Source organism: Medicago sativa, chromosome 8 (assembly GCF_051527215.1).
Source record: "Medicago sativa cultivar Bolivia chromosome 8, Bolivia_mono, whole genome shotgun sequence".
NCBI classification, from domain to species: domain Eukaryota; kingdom Viridiplantae; phylum Streptophyta; class Magnoliopsida; order Fabales; family Fabaceae; genus Medicago; species Medicago sativa.
Window position 1 is genome coordinate 79,316,032 of NC_140756.1, and position 19,721 is coordinate 79,335,752.

The 19,721-nt window shown below is 29.8% G+C and overlaps 1 protein-coding gene and 2 long non-coding RNA genes across 14 annotated transcripts; 2 read left to right on the forward strand and 1 right to left on the reverse strand.

Annotated features, from left to right (window-relative positions):
• Positions 1-1,179: 1,179 nt before the first annotated feature.
• On the forward strand, positions 1,180-4,533 carry LOC146901957 (uncharacterized). 2 transcript variants are annotated; one of them, XR_015021420.1, is made up of 6 exons: positions 1,180-1,430; positions 1,796-1,848; positions 2,066-2,117; positions 2,334-2,531; positions 2,953-3,085; positions 3,674-4,533. It is a non-coding gene; the product is annotated as an uncharacterized LOC146901957 (long non-coding RNA). The 2 variants fall into 2 exon arrangements; XR_015021421.1 differs by having other exon boundaries at positions 4,235-4,533.
• A 448-nt stretch (positions 4,534-4,981) lies between these two features.
• LOC146901958 (uncharacterized) lies at positions 4,982-10,359 on the forward strand. Of its 11 annotated transcripts, none has more exons than XR_015021430.1 (12): positions 4,997-5,173; positions 5,290-5,358; positions 6,001-6,063; positions 6,450-6,494; positions 6,712-6,765; positions 7,378-7,421; positions 7,625-7,649; positions 8,330-8,412; positions 8,639-8,768; positions 9,042-9,282; positions 9,572-9,641; positions 9,955-10,359. It is a non-coding gene; the product is annotated as an uncharacterized LOC146901958 (long non-coding RNA). The 11 variants fall into 11 exon arrangements; XR_015021431.1 differs by having other exon boundaries at positions 8,657-8,768; XR_015021426.1 differs by having other exon boundaries at positions 7,625-8,412.
• A 1,899-nt stretch (positions 10,360-12,258) lies between these two features.
• On the reverse strand, positions 12,259-14,687 carry LOC146901959 (uncharacterized). The gene is made up of 4 exons (XM_085735304.1): positions 14,622-14,687; positions 14,196-14,517; positions 14,076-14,102; positions 12,259-12,720 (listed from the first exon to the last, which is right to left on the reverse strand). Exons 2-4 carry the CDS (start codon positions 14,500-14,502, stop codon positions 12,509-12,511), a joined length of 546 nt encoding a protein of 181 aa, XP_085591430.1. The 5' UTR covers positions 14,503-14,517; positions 14,622-14,687; the 3' UTR covers positions 12,259-12,508.
• Between the last annotated feature and the right edge of the window lie 5,034 nt (positions 14,688-19,721).

Genomic DNA, 19,721 nt, shown 5'->3' on the forward strand with positions numbered 1-19,721 from the left:
AGGATTTTTTATTTTTTTTAAAGATCTTTATATGATGTGAAATCCTTTGTTCAAAATAGTGTTAGCATATGTGCAAAATCCTTTGTTCCTAGCTTTACTAGTGCAACCTCAGTTTTACTAGCATGATAAATAGTGGTTAGCATTTAATCATGAAAAGAGAAGAAAAAATAGAAGGAAGAGGTAGAGAAGAAGAAAAAAATTCTCTTTCTTGCAAATGGTTGAGAGAGAACGGATCAATAATTGTAAAATTAGGAAGATGGAAATAGGGCATTTATTAGAAAATATTTGATTTGATTTTTTCTATTTTTAACACATAAGCTGATGTGTCTAGTTGAATGATTTTAATTGGTTGATAGTGTAAAATGATTTTACACTGTCAGAGTATTCTAATTAAACTTTAGCATCAATGTCTCGCACAAGAATGGAAATTTGACATCCACTTGATATAATTTACATCCTCTATGAGTTGCAATAGCTATGATCATTCTCATAGACATCTTAATAATATACAAATGGGGAACAACAAATAGCAAAAAATTTTACACAAATCCAATGTGTCAAAATTCTAAGCCACCTAATGTCACATCACTATTAAAAACTAATTTTATTTTTACCATTTTAAGCATTCACACAATACAAACAATAAAATATCATTATCTCACATTTTCCCTCTTCAATTCAAAATTCAAATTTCTAAATTTTTCAAATCCTTCTTTCCCTCCTACTTTTTCTCTTATCCCAACAAACATCACTTTCAAGTTTCAACTCACATTTCAACAAACATTAAACTATTATTTCCTCTCATTTTCCCTCTTCAATTCAAAATTCAAATTTCTTCAAACCCTTTTTTTTCCTCATACATTAATTTATCTCATTCTATTTTTTTACTCTCTCATCCCTAATTCTCCTCACTTTCTCTCTCATCTTAATATTAGACTATTAGAGGGATCTTTTTAGATACATTTTGACAAGTGTCAAATTTTTAAGCTATCCACCTATACATCACAAAAACTCAAAGATCACTTTTTTAGCCAAATTTAGCTCTCATGGAATAGGAGGGAAATCTTTTCATTTGAAATTCAAATCCACTCAAAAACAAGGGAAAGATGCTACCTGATCCACAATTATAGCCAAACTCCAAACAAATATATCAGTTATGAGATGCTACCAAACAAACTTATCCTCACCTTCTGCAAAAATCAGCATCTTACAAGACTTTTTCACCTCATGTCCCTCTCAATATTGAATCTCATAGTTCCAATTGAAATCAAATTTCAAATTTGAATCACATCTTCTCTCACACTTCATTATTTCCCTGATTTTGTTTTCTGTTCCTTCTCTCTCTGCGCTAATCACCTTTCCTCTCCCTTTTCACTGCCATCGGTTCCACGGAAGAGAATGAAGAAGAAACGCGCACCGCGGCGCCGGAGGTAACAACTCCAAAATCAATTTTCGTTTTTGATTCCAAATCCATGTTCATTTTCAGTTTTTATTTCATGATATTATAAGGTAAATTCGTTCATCTGCTAAGTTAAAAATGAGTTAAGAGTTTTCATCTTGCTTTCCATCTCTTTTTTCATGAATTGATTCCATATTATTATTCTTTTGTTGAATGTTCAATTGTTTGTTTAAATTCACTATTGTTTTGATGCTTTTGCTGAAACCTCAATTTTTTCTTTTGATTTTGAACCAAAACGAGAACCGGGTTGATTTTGAACCACAAGGTGTTTGTAAAATTGTCTGAATGAAGGTGTAGGATTTATAATATTTGTTGCGTTTTTCCTCTTATTTACAGGTTGTGAAATTATCCATATGGATGTCAAGTTTGAAGCTTTTATACTTTTTCAGGTTAGGTTCATTTGTATTTTGTTTTATTTCTTTGCAGTTTTTTTTTATTGTAGATGATCATATCATAGGTTTGTATCTTTTTTTTTATGGTGTTTTTCGTTTTACAATTAATTGTTTTATGCTTGGTTGATATCACTTTACAGTGATATAGATGATTTTATAGGTGGTTGTAAAATTGCATCCTTCATTTTCTGATTTATTTTCATATTTTTTGCAGGTAGTGAAATTATTGGAATGGGCTGTGTTCTCAAGGTTATGTTCATGTCCAGGTGAGGTTCTACTTTCTTTTGGTAGTTTTATAGCTGCAGATTTGAAATTAATTTATGCAACATGAAATGACAAGTTTAAGTTGCTATCCTACAAAGCCCTTGAAAATTTGTTTCAGTAATTGTTTTGAGATCATAACTATTAGGTTGTGCAGTCGTTAGTGTCAAATTTGATATTCATACTCTGGTTTCGCTTTCCTAATGATTGTGATGTTGCAGTCGGAAGGTTGCATTAGGATATTGCAAGTCAATGGACATAAATATGCAGCAAAGGTGATATTTATGAATTTAGATGTGGTTGTAAAATGTCTGGCTTTGGCTATCTTATCCTTCATTTTCCTGATTTCTTTACATCATTTTTGCAAGCTGCGAGATTATATGAAACGGTTGTGTTATGAGGGCTACTTACATATCCAGGTTAGATTCTATTATTTTTTGGTTTATTTCGTTGCATTTTGTTTCTTTGTAGATTATCTTAGGTGTGCCTCTTTATTTCGTTGCATTTTGTTTCTTCAAAATAAAAAACACTCCTAACTTTGTTTTAAAACTCTAACCTTCTTGCTGTTTGGTGTCGTTGTAACCAAACCAATTTACTCACTTCTTTGTTGGATTTAACCATTCGTGTTGGTTTCAGAAATCTATCTAAATTTGTTCACTAACTTGGCTTTAGCTCATCCAATTTTTTTCCCATTTCTATTTTATGTTAATATTATATTTTCTTATTTGTTTTTTTCTATCTTTAATTGAAACACAAAAAAAAAAAACTATGAATAGGTAAGAAGTATAGCTGCATAGATCATCTTTTTCATACATTCTATATGCACTGCTACTTTTTCAGGAATCTTTCTTTATACTCCTTCAAAACTGTACAACAAAAACAGGTTGTATGATTCCTCAACTTCACCTATATGATTACAAGAACCGAATCACAAGCAGAGAGGATTAGAGAAAAATCACAAGGATGATTACAAGTAAGTTAAACTTTTTTTTTTTTTTTTATCTTATTATAAGTAATTGTTGTTTGTTTTGTCAAATGGAATTTTGAGATCAATTTATAACATGATTTTTGCTCTATTGAAGTCAATAGTTCTTGCTTTAGATATATTTATATGTTTTTTAGTGGTTAATAATGTATGTGTTACAAATTTGACATTGGAGCATTATTTTTGCCACATAATCATTCTGCTTGCTTGGTTAGATTTTAGCTTCATCTTTTTGATTATATGTTCTTTTTGCCTTGATTAAATATATGAAATTTTCTTCTATTAGAAAATGAAAAATATGCATATCATGTGACAAATTAGTGATACAATCATGATCCTTAGATAAGTGATTATCAGCATTTCATCTTTCTGCTCTACAGTTTATAGTTTGCCTTTTCTATTAGAAATGCAATGCAGTAGACTAGATTATTTTTTTGGGTTACACAATAGACTAGATTTGAAAGAACTAACAATTTTAGATCCTGCTTATTAGACTAGACTGATCTTGGCTTCAAGAAATTTGCCATCTTAGGATTGATGATTAATTCTTTTTTACATTATATGTCTCTTTTACAGGAATATACATTTAAGGGAGCGAGATTGTCATTGGCACTAATAAAATTTGTTCCTACTTTGCAAATATTATCTGTCTTTTGTCCCTGACTTTTGTTTTCACCTATCACTGTCAATACAGTTTTATCATTTCTTTATCACACTCCAAAAACAAGGGGTACTCCCTGGAATTGATTCATGTCTTTGAACATGGATGACACTTCCCGACTTCCTTTTTTACTCTTTCGTTGGTATGATTTTTTAATCCCTCCTCTAGAAACATGGTGGTTTACAGGAGTTGAGCTTACAAAAGTGTATTTTGTGCTTCAACTATATGCATTTCTTAGGACTGTAAGACAAGACGGTGAAGCTTTGAAATTCTATTTTCTTATCTAGAAAGCAGAATTATGTAGCTGAAAAAATGTGACCAGAATCAGCTCAGAATCTGAATTTGGAACTTTGAAACATCTACGAATCTTCTCTTTTTACTAGGATATGACACATGCCCTCTTGTTTTTAGACAAATTTTTTCTGTGCTATATAGTAAATTGCATTAGCCTAATTTCATGTTTTTTTTTCCTTCAGGTTTTTTACATTTTCAAAAGTTGACATTAGAAGATTATGATAAGAAATCGGACTTTCATACATTTTTTTTGTTGGAAATAACGAAGACCTGAAGAAATAACGGCAAGTCGTAGCTATAGAAGTTAACAAAGACACTGAAAATGAGTTAGAAAGCAATGCTTTGGAATGTAAGGATTTGTTTTGTTTTTTGGAAAAGTTGTTCATACAACTTGAGAGGGATATAAGTTGCGTATAATACTTTTGTACATGTACTCTTCATTTATATTTATATAATATCTCATTCATTTTTTAGGTAGAAATCTTTGTATACCCATTCTTCAAAATGATACTATTTAAACATATCTATCCCTTTTTTTATAAGAATAATTTCTCAATCTGCAGCTAAAAAACACGGGGGGCAATAAGTTATATTATATGGTGTTAAACTTAAATATGAATTATAAAAATGGATAAATTACACCTAATATCTTTTAAGTTATTTAATTGTAATAAATTGATCTTTAAGTTTTTTTTATCACTTAAGCCCTTTAAGTTAATGAGTTGTAACAAGTTTATCTTTTAAATATTTTCATACCATTTATGTTCTTTTAAATTAATAAATTGTAATTTCACGTTAACAATCTATTTCCATTAATACTTATATGTTATTTAATATCTATATCTTTTGAATTTGATATTGAGTATAACAAACTATATATGTTTGTAATTAGTTTTCTCCCCCGTGCGTTGCACGGGTGTAATCACTAGTTCACAGACATTCCACCACTCCCTCTTTTCCTCTCTCACGTTGCAACACAAACCCTTTTCTTCTTATTCTTTAAAAAACACACACAAACTCATTCTCCTCTTACTTCTTTCTTCGTTTACAACGGGTTATGCACGATATCTCTCTTTTCTTCTCATGAACAACTTGAAGTCGTACTTTGAATCGTTGTTGAGGTAAGTTTTATTTTCTATTTGTTTTTTTTATGATTAATGTTATGTGTGATTTTGAATTTCTAGATTGTTGTGATTAATGTTTGGTATTTTTGTCTGTGCATGAATGGGATTGGAAGACTAATAACGACAATCCTTTGGAACCATCAAACGGACCTACTATCATCTTATCTGATTTCTACAACAAGGTTGTGATTTTTTGTTTTTATGTTGTTGTTTATTGTTAGATCCTTAAATATCTTTTTATTGTAACCCATAATTTTCAAGTATTCAAACACTTGATTCTGCTTATATTGTACGGTTGTTTTTTCAACTAAGTATATAATTTCTTTACATCCATTAAATTTATCATCAACACAATCCATTGCAAACCCATTTCTCTGTCATTATTTGTTGTTATCGTTAAAATTTATAGGTTTGAGTTTTGAAAGCAACAATCTATTTGCAATTTTTTTTTATACCCAAATTTGTTTTTTTTTTTTTTGTGTGTTTTGGTTTGATTATATGCTTAACTGCAAGGTAAGATTATAAGTTAAGATATGTGGACACTCACAAAGTGTTCGTTTTAGATGCCTTATTTTTAGTTGGTTTTGTATTTGATTTTTTTGTTGTGCAATTGAGCACTCTCAAAGTGTTTGAGAAATTGTCTCAAGAAGAAAATGGATGATATTGTTAGTTTTAGATGGTGCTGAAGATTTTGATTATGTTTTGTTTGATTTGAATTTGTTTTTGTTCTAAATTGGGTAAAAATATACGACCCTTTTGTTTGGATTGATTTGTTTTAAGTTGGTTTTATTCAATTTTTAATCTCTGGTTTTATTTGTTGATAGGTTTTATGCATCAAGTTTGAAAGAGTTCAAATAAATGATATTGGAGAGGCAATCAAACTGAAGGTGTGATCCTGGTTTTTAATTATGACTTGAATTTATATGATGTATGATTTTTTATTTTCATTTTCATGCAGTAAAAGATGGATAAAAAATAAAAATGGTTCTCTTAGTCATGGATTGTTGTTGAGCCGATCCCATTTTGCATTCTGTTTTTTCTTAACATTTGCATTCTGCTTTTTCTACAACAGAATTGTAAATTATTGGTTTTAGTTCCATGTACTATTGTTAGTGGTGCCTTAATTGTTCCTTTTTCTTTTGCAATTGATTTAACTTGCTGCACTCCTAGATCTGGTTATTTGGTTCAATTAAATTATTAATTTGTTGTCTTAGTGTTTTTGTGTTAAGCTTTCAAACATATTGATTTGTGTAGATCATTTTGCATTCAACAGGTTGGACAAATATTGAATGATTATAGCAGGATGTAACATGAACAGGTAAGTAAATTTTCTCTGTGTAATAGGACCAAATAATGCACTTACATTGCACATAAAATTTGTGGTACAAACTTCTTGGTTATTCTCATTTCTCATTGTTTAGTATTTGTATGCTTGAGAAAAACTTCTAATGATTAGTGTGGTCTTCTGTGCATAAAAGGTTGAAGTTATATTGAAGAATGGGTTCCACACTAATATGAGCTTTGTGTTGAATCAGGGCATTGTTTTTTAAGTCTGTGTGTTGAATAAGGGCATTCCTTCTTCTGATTTGGTAAGCTACTGAGCTACCTACCTTAAATTTTTTTGACAGTTCCCATGTAATTTGTTATGACTGCCTTTTGATAGAGTTTTTCTCCTTCCACCTTCTTCTTTTGAAAAAAACAAAATATGTAATTTATCTATGTAATATGATATTTACTATGTGAAACATATAATAGAAGGAATAAAAAATTGTGCTCAAGAAAATGATCACAGATGTTTAATTTTTTGCTGCAAATTGGCGTAACCAGTTAGGCATTTCATTGTTATTACAATCTCAATTATCTTCAATTTATGTTTTCTAGATTCTCTCTGACATGCTTTGCAAAATTTCAATTTATATGTAGCCTATTTATGATTTATGATTATATTCATTTGCTTTTAGATTTTGTGTATTGATTTTATATTTGATTGTGTATGATTTGGATTGTATGATCTTTACTTTCTTTACTCTCATGAGCTGATTACACTAATGAAGTATCCACATTGTATAATATTGAAGTTTTATAATGATTCTAAATTTAAGCATATCATTATCAGCATAACATGTGCTGGTCTTTGTATTTGTGTTCCTCCCACTGATTCCTTTTTATACATAACTCCGTGTGATTGTTAATATTTGCAGGAGTTATTACCAAAAAAACAAACAACAAATTCTTTGCTTACGAGGTATTTCATTTTCACATAATTTCTAACCTCAGATTATGATTAGAAATTTGAATTGGTGACATTCTCTAACTATAAGCTTTCTATTGTTGTATTAATGATTCAAGATGATTATAGTGATGATTAAGCTTTCTATTCTTCTTCATTTGTTTGATTTGATTCTGTTACAAATCCCATTGATACTATGTTGCTTTGTACTTTTTCAGGTAGTTGACACCAATCCAACCCAAGGTATTTTTCCTTGAATAAATGTGAATATGCTTGAATGATCTTTTATAATATAGAAAATATTAGTTGTGTATATGCTTGAACTCGATCTTTGAAATGATAAATTACATGTAAAAATGATAAAATATATATTAGTTGTTGTATATATTATGTTTGAAACAAGAGCCTTTTGTCATAGTGACCATATTTTAGCAAACGAGCTTTTTATCACAATGAATTTATATCAGATAGTTTTACTTTTCCGTATAAAGTATGGTAAACTTTATACTGGATAATTAGTCTTTTAATATGAATGATTCTTCAAGTTAGTCTTCATAACCCAAAAGAAATAAATTAAAAAGAAAGAGATGGTACACTAAGAGGGTCAGATTACATTTGACTTTCAAAGTTGGGCTCAATTTGACTTTATTAGAGAGCATCTTCTCTATACACCGATATTTGAACTACTACTTTTTTCAGGAATCTTTCTGCATACACTCCTTGAGCACCTATTTTTTGTGTGAAAGCTTTCTCACCTCCACAATTCACCTATATTTCTCTTAAGAGTTTGTTGTGTAATAAAATTTTGATTTTGATTATCTTCTGTTTTTTAGATAAGCTTTTGATCTATCATCTTTATCTCATGTAATATGATTTTTATTATGTGAAACATGTAATAAAACAATCAACAATTTGGGCTCAAGAAAATGCAATAAACCATATATGATAACGGGCAGTAATTATAACTCTTTTACTTTCTGATTGACTCTTTTGGAACAACTTCATGGTAAGTCTCTTTTCAGGCTAAAGTTTGCTTTTATAAAATCGAATGTTCCTTACGTTTAGTTAGAAGTTGACTAAAGATCCTTTAAAGTTTGCTTCTGATTCTTTAGACAATAAGTTATAGAGAAATATTGATTTTAAAGCACTGACTTTTTTTGAAACATAAATATCTAGGTTAGATGTCATGTTGATTTTAACACGCATTTTTGCTGATTTTAACACGTTTGAAGCAAAAATATGAAGAGTAGGTTGCATGTCATGTTGATTTAAGTAAAGTTTTGACTGAAATTGATTCCAAGAATTACCAGAAATCTCTTGATAAAGTTTTAGCAACGGGACACAAAAGCATAAGTACCAAAGGTAATAGATATATTTTCATTATAATATTGTTTAATGTTCTTTTCTTTTCTGTTTTTAAGGGACCATTCTTTTCTGTTTTTAAGTTATATCTCATGAAAAAACTTGAATTGTGTTGGAGTTAATAATTTTTTCTTCTAAACTAATTTCAGTTGATTCTGAGTTATTTGTTTTCATTATCAATTGTTGAGTTTTGATTATCTCAAATTTTTAGTCTTTGGATTAGAGTGATATATTAGATCTGAATAGTTGTTTAGTTGTTGATTTTTTTTATAGCAATGGTAGCAAACATTGGTTTGGTCTATTTCCAAATATGTTTGGGCAATTTTCCTTTCTATAGCAATGTTGATCAGTGGCTGTAACTGAGCTCTGGTTTGTGCCTCTTCAAGATTGATTGGTTGAATGTTCGTTGCTGGTTTATTTTCCATGTAGTAGCCAAATAATCAAAATATTATTGAGTGAAACGATCAAGTGAGTTAATTGCACAAGCTGAGGAAAGAAATGACAGATTCTGAAGGTTTGTTTTTGCTTATTTCATCAACTTTTGATTAGATGTTTCATGGACTTGACTAAAGAGCATGATTTGGTTTAAAGGTAACATAATTGTAAAAAAAAAATAAAAAAATGGCCCCTGTGAGAAAGAAACAAAACGTGAATTGATATGGCAGAGTTGGTATAATTTATAATATGTTTTTCAGTTATTTAGTAGGATATATTTTGATGTTTATTATGTTATGTTTGATCCTGCAACTACATGGAAATTCGGATATATATCTTAATTAATTAATCAATTAATTTCCTTGCAGGTATCATGTTAGACAAGTTGGGTGTAACATTCATTTTCAATATATCTTCATAGCGATAGCAACAACAAATGTATGTGTTTCTTATGGTTTTCTTTTGTTTCAGATCTGATAAGAAATGATAGTAACATAAGCTAAGTGTTTGGTTTATGGTCATGATACTTGCTTAAAGAAATATAAAATGACCTCTGATTCCGTTATGATTTGGTTTGACAATTTTGTCGTGTTTCTTTCATTGGTTTGTTGCTTAGTTTTGAAAATGTTAAACAAAAACTATTCATTTTAATGTAAATCTTTATACTCTATATGAAACTGATATATTGAATTACATTTTGAGATGTATTTGTCATTCTTTGATATCATTGTCTATGTTGATCTATATGCAGGTTCCATTTTGACTGAACATATTATAAGTAGGTACCTGAGAAACTACAAACTACCTACAGTACTAGGCCAAGAACCCCCAACCTATTAAAGATCTTTTGTTTTCAAGTGTTTAGCAGGAATAGGATCTACTAGGAAGGCTCTATGTTGAATCTTGGGTAAGAAGACGGTATATTAGTTAATGTACAAGTGGATTTAGGTGCATGCATGGAGGGAGTTTATCTATGAAGGACCAAATTCAATGTGCATTATTGTTTGAAAATCAATTTATGTTGTTGCTATCTTAATTTAGATTTACATATGTAGTGTCTCTCTATATTGTTGATGTAAATGTAACCCAATCAACTTCTTAATACTATGTGTTCTTTAAAAATTTCTTTAGAATAGACAAGGCTACTTTCTGATTACACCATTGTCATGTATCTTGAGATATTTAACAATGAATTAAATTGATTGATTGTGATGAGATTTCCTTTTTAAAGTGGAAAAAAATTCCAAAACACGGGAGGCTATGAATATTTGATTTAAGTTTCTGTTTAGTAAAAACCTAAACTTTCATATTTGCAAAAAACACGTGGTCTATAATTTGGTGGTATGTTCAGAGTAATAATTTGTTAACGCCACATAAAATCTTTTTGTTCACCCGTGCGTTGCACGGGTGGAAATACTAGTAGTATATAATATGCTAACAGGAGCAAACACTTAAGTATGCATGCTAGTCATGCAGTAATCATAATCTCATCTATCCTATAGATCCACAATACAATCGTTGATCAATTGAGTGATTATTTAATGCAAAGGTTTGATCAATCATAAACAAGCAATAAAATCAAGGGTTAATAGTGTTTTTCACCCCTGTAATATAGGTCATTTCCGATTTTCGCCCCTGTAAAATTTTCGGTTTGATTTGCATCCTTGTAAAACTTTTTTTTTCCAGAAAACACCCCTCACCAGTCCAACTCAGCAAATTCGCTTACGTGGCGCTGATTTGACATTTTTTCATTTTTTATTTTTTTATTATTTCCACATCAGATTTTAATTTTAAAATATTTGAAAATAAATTTTAAAAAATAAAAAAAATCATAAAAATATTCAGTTTTTTTTCCAAAAATTAAAAAAATCGAAAAATAGTTTTTAAAAAATTCAGAAAAAATATTAAGATTTTTTCCAAAAATTAAAAAACAGAAAAATAGTCATATATAAAAATCGAAAAAAATCTAATTTTAAAAATTATAAAAAAATTATTACATATTTTTTCGAAATTTAAAAAATTAGAAAAAAATCAGAAAGTATAATCAAATTTTTTTAAAATTAATATGATTTTATAAAATTCTGGAATTTAATTTTCAAAATACAAAAAAATTAAATTTTCAAAATTTTAAAAAAGGTCATAAATTCTGGAAAAAATTTCTGGAAAAAAATTAAAAAAATTATGAAAAAAAATTAATTTTTAAAAATTTGGATACAAATTTAGAGGGTTTTATAAAAGTCGTGGAAATTCCGTTTTATAAAATCTTATTATAGCCTTCCTTAGAGGAGGTAGAAATCATAAATCTTATAAAATCTTTCCACGACGATGGCAAAACCCTATGATATTATTTGAGAATAAAAAATCTTATTATAGCCCCAAAATGGATTTTTGTTAGAATCATTAGGCAAAAAAAAAATTTGTGGAATGAAATGATTTTTTTCCCAATATTTTATTAAAACTGTGGTATAAAATTTTCGAATAAAAAATCTGAATTTTTTCTATATTTGTATACAGATTTTTAAAAAAAAATTCAGATTTTTTTTTTTTCAAAAAATCGGACCTCTTTTGTAATTTTGAAAATTAAATTCCAGAATTTTTTAAAATCTTTTTAACTTTTTAAAAAATCTGATTATATTTTCTGATTTTTTCTAATTTTTAAAATTATTTTTTTTCGATTTTTAAATTTTTTTGGAAACAAATATGACTATTTTTCTGTTTTTTTTATATTTCAGCAAAAATCTTAATATTTTTTCTGAATTTTTTAAAAAAAAAATTTGATTTTTTAAATTTTTGGAAAAAAACTGAATATTTTTATGATTATTTTTATTTTTAAAAATTTATTTTCAAATATTTTAAAAATAAAATCTGATGTGGAATTTTTTTTTACACCTGGCCATTTAAAAAAAATAAAAAATGAAAAAAAATGTCAAATCAGCGCCACGTAAGCGAATTTGCTGAGTTGGACGAGGGAGGGGTGTTTTCTGGAAAAAAAGTTTTACAAGGAGGCAAATCAAACCGAAAATTTTACAGGGGCGAAAACCGGAAATGGCCTATATTACAGGGGTGAAAAACACTATTAACCCTTTAATCAATATGCAAACTGAAGTTCAAATTAGAAATTATAGCAGAAAAGGTCTCTTTCAAGATCCAACTAGACAAAGTTAAAGAATATGTCAAACTAAAGGCAAAAAGGAAAAATAAAGAAACTAGAATTGACAAAGTGTGGCACAATGTGTTCCTGTCGTCCTTTAAGTCACGACTTTGTCAAAATGAACCCTATGACTATCGCCTCATTAGGCTTAGTCTCAACTTGCCCATAGCAAGAATATTGCTATCATCACAAAAAACCAAAGAGGGAATAATGATATGGCGTTTAAACTGTCATCTGCCACTTGAACTGGTACTGATGCTGGGGAACTTGGAGCATGATTGGGTTGTGGCTTTGGGCTACTCTGTGAAGGACACTGTGAAGAGCTTGAAATCACATTCTCTAAAGCATATGACTCAGGTGCATCAACTGCAATGTCACATAACCACCATAAATTCTTAGAAAAGTAATTGAATATAATAAATACATTAACAAATTATCAGATTTTGACACTATTGGAACCATAATTAGGTCCAAGATAAAATTTTCTAGTAGCTGAAAATTACATTTCATTAAAATCATTGAAACCCATATAGTGGAATGGGATGAATAGAATTTGAATGATGGGATGGGATGAGCAACATAAATGCTACATCCCCTTCTGATGGCATCATTAAGAATGTTGCTCTTTTCCTGCAGCCTTATACCGCCATACCGGTAGCCACTAAGCTCCATAATTTCAGACTAACTAGGCTGCTGAAAAGGTCAGAATACAACTATGGAGATATTACTCAGGGCGGAGATGGTCCTTAGAATGGACATGGAACATGATGGAAATTAAAGATGTCTCACATAGGGGAGGGATTTAAGAAAAGTTAATGTGTTTCTAAGTGGTGGAGAGTTTAAAGTTCAATGCTTCAAATTTTTGGACAGGTTAAGCCCCTCTTTAAATTTTAGCCTTGCAGGTAAATCGAGGTGAAGCAATAAATTATTAAAAAAAAGTACATCGATAGTATGAATACACCTTGTCAAACAATTTAATGTTGTCAAAATATCTTTTCTCTTTTTAGACAATGAGTCTCCACACCATAAACACAAACAAGAACCAATGAGCCTCTACACTCGAATTGAGCCTGTGTCATATTCGAACAGAACCAATTCCGGATGCCAGATCCCTCAGCACCAAAAATGTGTCCTTTTCATTGACTTTTCGGCATTAACCTCAACAATGCCATTTCTTACAGTGCAGCTAAAACTGAAGGAAAAGTAAAAGGAACAATCATCGTATTTCATCCAATTCTATTTTATTTTAATTTTTAAACAAAAAAATTTCAATCTTGTAAGTGTGTGATGATAAAAGGTTGCAGGGACATTTGATGTGTGAGATCTTAAATTTACAATACCACTCTTCTCCTCTTAGAGCATGCGAGTCTCACTGATAAAATTTTCGAAACCAAAATAATAATATAATTCAATAGTTCCATTTATTTCTACTAATTCAAGTATAAGCTAAAAATCAATGTTCATGTAACAACAATCAAAATACAATTGAAAGCTGCATGTAAGTAACACAAATCTATGAAGCACGAACACCAAACATTACACAAACAAACGTCGACGCCAATTTATTTTTTTTAGTTTTGAAAATGACATAATTTAATGCAATCACATGTATCGGTCATGTGTCATGATTTCAATCAGAAGTGTCGGTGCTATATAGACCCAAATTATATTGTTGATTGTTCACTAAAAAATGAGATAAAACAAATGCATAATTTACACACCTGAGGATGGAGCAGCACTAACATCCACTGTATCATGAAAATGAAGAAACATTGTTATTAGTATCAAACAGTGTAAACATAATTATGAATTTATAGAAGTGAATAGAATTAAATATTTACAGTGACAAGGGAGTGAGACTCCACAAACAGCAGGCAACTTCATCATCTTTGTGATATCCAACAGAAAATTGTTGATATCCATATGAATATCACAAATGCAGCCAGAAGCAGTTGCTGCAACAGATTCAAAAGCAGAGCAACATGGTTGAGAATTATTGTTGTGATCCACAAAATATGGAAGACATTCAACCATCATATCATTCATGATCGATCTGCAGTTCATAGTTGGAGTTGGTGCAAACAAAGCATTTGATGGAAATGCCATGAATGCAAGTAGAAATGCCAAAACAAGAAACAGTTTTTCCATCTTGCTTCAATCAAACTTGAACCGGAAATAACAACAAAGAAGAAAACAGTTACAAACAAGAATTCATAATACATTGTATAAACAAAGTTGAATATATATAATAAAGAAAAAAGAAAAACCTTCTTGAATCCTGAGTTATGATTATTATCAACTGCTTCAGTATCCTACATGACCAAAACACAAAATGCAAAGAGTAAAGATTCTACGAAACCAACAATGCGAACGAAGTTATTGAAATATGAGAATGGTGATAGCTGAACAAAATGATGTGAAAGATTTTGAAAGCCAAAGAAAATTACTGTACATGTATCCCACAAGAGTAGTGAGAAAGAAGGGGTTTTGGATTGTTTTGTAGGGTTTTGAAAGTAATTAAGGAAAGAAATAAAGAGAGTGAGTTTTAGCAGGAATTTACCTCCCAATTTTAGATGTTTCCCAATTAATAACCGGGCTCTTATCTTTTCCGAAAATTATGGAATTCCAATGGTTGTTAGATTTTTTTTTACAAAGGAAATGAACTTATATTCTTATTGACGTGAATTTAGGTGTGTTTGTAGTGAAATTTGTATAAGTTGTGAGGTAAAAATGCATTTGATCTAAAAATATAAATGCGCTCGGTCCGATTCAATTTGGATGACTTCTAAAAATAATCCGATCTGATCTAATTTCACGTGGTATATAAATAAATGGTTTTGTTTGAGTTCACGATCATGTGGTTTTATTTACAAAAATAAAAAAAATGAATTTCTAACTTTTAAATATTTATAGGATTCCCTAAATTTTTTTTTTATAGGATTATACTATAGTATCAATTTGATTTTTAAGTTTTTCCACTTACTATCATTTTGGTTCTTGGCATTACTTTAATGACTTATATAAATAAAATTTGAAGGTGATCATTTTAAAATATGGGAAATGTTAACTTGTGCCCTTAAGACACAAGTTAATGATTCAAATATAGAAATTTTTTATTGAAATGTGTGCATTACATTTAATATTTAACTTTTTAATGAATTGAATGCACAAAATTTTAGAAAACATTTCTTCTTTTGGGTTTCTTAACGTGTGCCCTAAGGGCACAAGTTAACACTACCCTTAAAATATTCATAAAATCAGGGTCTTGTTTAAGAGTGCTCTACAAAATTAGGGGTTATAAATACTTATAATATGACGGTTTACTCGTTTATTTTATAAAACCTCATTCAATAACCTTTTGTTTTTTTAAATGATAAATATTATTAATTAGTTTTTAGATTGGTTTTTTCCTCCTTCGTTTGGATTTAAATCAATGACCTCCAACTTTCTATCCATTAGCTTAATCCAATTGAGCTATTCATCCTCACTAAAGCCCGTACACGTGACTTGTATATTGCACCACATTGTTTATGTAGGAATCAATATAATGCACACTTTAAAAAGGAAATAATTTAATTCAAATATCAAAAAATAATATCCTACAAAAATTTAAAATATAATATTTTAATCTTTGATAATTTTGTTATCTTATATTAAACATAATAAGCAATCGAGTTATAAGTATTCTAATGAATAGAAATTTATCTCTTAAAATGAATAAGTGTGTAATTCGAGGTTTAAACTCTACCCCTATATATATATAATACAATGTTTATATAAAGTTCATGGGAACAAGCAGTCGAGTTTATATTTGTAATTTTCAATAAAATAATTAATATCGTTGGTCAAAAAAAAAATTTAATACTACTATTAAGTAGAGTTTATTGATATAAACGTTATTTTTATATTGTGCATGTATAAATAATTTTCTTTGAATGGCGTTTAATAAAAACATTTAAGAATCATGCATATGATTTTTGTTAGTAAAAGAGGATAATCATCACACGATCTCTGCCTTTAAATACACAGTTTTGATATGATATGAAACTAGCCAACAATATTTGACGGACGAGCTCTCTTCTCTTTTCTCACAGTTTTGGGATTGTTATCGTAATAGTCTTCCCTCAAAGTGTGAGATATCTTTAATCTTTTCTTGACATTCCAATCCTGTCTCAGTAAGTCATGGGTTATGTTATCATCATCAAAATTGGTATAAGTTGATTATGCATATCAACTCATTAAGATTTTCAAATCACTTTCAACTTACAAGTTTCGTATATTGACGCTCAAAGCCAAGCTCCATCCCATTCCCATGCATCATTGCCTACATGTTGCATCAAAGTTATCTTATGTATGTGTATCTGCACAAAATGATACAGAACAACATTCATAACTCATAAGAAAAATTCAACCAGCATAAAAGTTTAAAATACATAATTCAATTATTTAGCCTCATAAGCAACTCTTTCACTAAATTCAAAGTCAGCAAGACCACAACGTTATTACGTTAATCCAAATCAGACAAAGAACAAATTGATACACAAATTGTTTCAATATTAATTCCAAACAGAACTAGGAAAACTTCATATCCCTTCCTATACATCAAATATGCATATCGGAGAAATAAAAAATCAGCTGTGAACAGGTAAAGTCAAGAACCAGAGAAAAAGAATATCAATTTTCTTTACTTCAAATTTTGGAATCTCACGGTACAAGTATTAACAAGGCTTGTTGTAGATTGTAGACATGTTGGTCAATTTTTTCTATTCAATCAATAATATTGATACAACTTTTGGTATTTAGTGTAGTTATAACATTGTCTATATAAATTTATTTGGTGAATAAAACGAAGCATATCATAAATCCACATGATTGATCCTTAACTGAGATCGTAAGTAAAATATAATCACGCCTTTCAATTTAGTCTCTACACTATCACGCAATATAAAATATAGCCCTTTTGCACTATGCAAATTTAAGGAGTAATCCCTAACTTATGTAAAATCATTCAAAAACTCATTGATTTACGCGATGAATTTGTTCCTCTTGTTTTGGAGAGGAGTCATTGACAATGTTGAAAGTATTGTGAATCTTCCCGATGTCGTACTCTTCATGATCTCTGCTACAATTTTGCATGTAAGCTCCAACAAACTCTTGATGTCTAAATAGTTTATTGGATCTTACATGTAAGACGGTAATAGAGAACATGGATTCTAGTATCGTCAACACAATCGTCCTGGATTGATCGTGTGCTTGACATGATGAATTTGATTTTTATTTTTGGATATTGTGTGTTCTTCCCCTTTTGGAAAAATAAAACCTAAACCCTCAATTTGTTTCTCTTTTTCTAGCTTAAGAAACTAGGTTAAGAAAATGGTGGATTGAATGAGAAAAAACAATAGACATGAGTACTATTTATAATAGAATATAACTAAGACGGTCTACTATGTGGCTACTCAACTCGTTTTGTCTATGTGGAATCGACTCGTAAACTCATACGGGTTTACCTCAAATTAAAATAATATTAATTTATAATGTTCTATATGATATAGTTATGTGCTTTAATTTATTTTTTTGTTTTTTCCGATTATAATGTTCTTATAGATGTAATATTTTTTTTAGAATTCATCGGGCTTCTTCATGAGATTGTCAAAACAACACCAATTGGGACTGGAAAGAAACCGTGTACGAACATTGTGTTGAAAGATAAAATGTATTATTTTCTAATTTGTCAACATCAGATGATAGGATTTTGTATAAGTTTGATAATGACCTGAAAGATGTCTTTCCTTATGCAGTGGGAATATAGTTGATGTAACACTATGGAAAAAATACTCCGTAGCTTGATCATTTACCATCTATTTACCTTGAGTTCTTTGCTTCCATTTTGTAGTCAATGGCAACCCAAATATATGTAACAATTGGTCAGGTTCGAGGCTGCTCATCAACCTACATTATCCGGTTGTTAAGAAGTTTAAGACTTAGTAAGTTTATGATTTCACAATATAGTGTTAGAGTAACTTATTATTTCACAATCTGATTTGATTGTTTTTTGACCATGTTTCTTGAATTGTTGTCGTGACCTTAACACTTCTCAAGCTCAGAGTCAAAGTATCAGTCAGAACTTAAGTTAGAGTTCGGCTTCTTCTCAACGTACTTTGTACAACGATTTTTCCAATCTGTCTCAGGTTAAGCCAATTGCTGAATTTATAAACTTAGTCATGGTCTGCTTTTTTTATGCACGAACATGCTTTGAGTTTTTTTACGCACAAATTAAAAATACATATTGCATTATTCTTTATTTCATGTGCATAATTTGTGTTAGGATACATATTGCATCACTATTTGGAAAACAACTAAATTCAATCCTAACCAGTTTGGATGGTATTATGAGAGTTGCCCAAATGTTCGAAGACATCAATGTCAAATGGTGCTAGCTATAGATGCACATGCCGGAGTGATGCTTAATTTCCATTTGTTTCAACAATGTTAATTGGTCAACGGGGTTCATATAATGCACATACATGCATTTATCTAGACTTTATAGGAAGATAATAGGAAGATAAATTAGAAGTCATGATACATTTTCTTTAGCTTAAAATCAGTTAAGCTACCTTTGTTTTATAAATTATATGTAACTATATTCGCATACATCTTATCCATGTTAATATGCATTAGACTAATATTGTTGTTATTTCCCTGTTAGGCATTTCCCAAACGAGGTGTCAAGAACAATTCTGAAAGGAAAGCGCAAAACAATCACTCTCATTGATGACCAGACACAGAAAGTATAAGTGTTGCCTCATTACCTCCGAAAGAGAAAGCTATGAAAAATACTTGGGTGGGCTGTTGTTCAATTTCTGCAGAGAGCGTGTGATGGAAGAAGGTGGTAAGCTCATCTTTGGTCTCGAAAAGTCACCGAAGAACTTGCATGTTCGAGTTGTTTCAAAGTAGATCTTTGGGCGGAGTCTACGGTAGGAGAGGGCAATAGGTCCCCTACCGTAGGAGATCATATCAAAGCCTTTTTTTTTTTTTTGGTACAATTTTTTTTTTTTTTTACAACTAAATTGACATGTGTTTGTAGGTGGTTGGCACAATAGATACTAGTGTTGCATTTTTTTTAGAAATGATACATCATCCTCTCACTATTATAAGCAAAAATCTACATAAAAATTTACATTTTAAATTCATTTATTAAATGATGTACGAGGTTTATAATACAGACTACATACATCATTTAACTAGAGGTGTCAATAGAGCCCCAAATTTCAAAGTCCACTTAAAAAAGCCCCCACCAAGCCCACTAAATTAAAGCCCCCTAATTGAAAAGAATTATTTGGGGCCAAGCCCACTATAAAATCTATTTA

Bases quoted from the DNA above. Each gene is read 5' to 3' on its own strand.
- LOC146901959 (XM_085735304.1), bottom strand. From the start codon at position 14,502: ATGGAAAAACTGTTTCTTGTTTTGGCATTTCTACTTGCATTCATGGCA. The intron at 14,103-14,195 runs GTAAATATTTAA...TTCATGATACAG, and splicing joins AGTCTCACTCCCTTGTCACT to TGGATGTTAGTGCTGCTCCA. The intron at 12,721-14,075 runs GTGTGTAAATTA...GTGACATTGCAG, and splicing joins TAGTGCTGCTCCATCCTCAG to TTGATGCACCTGAGTCATAT.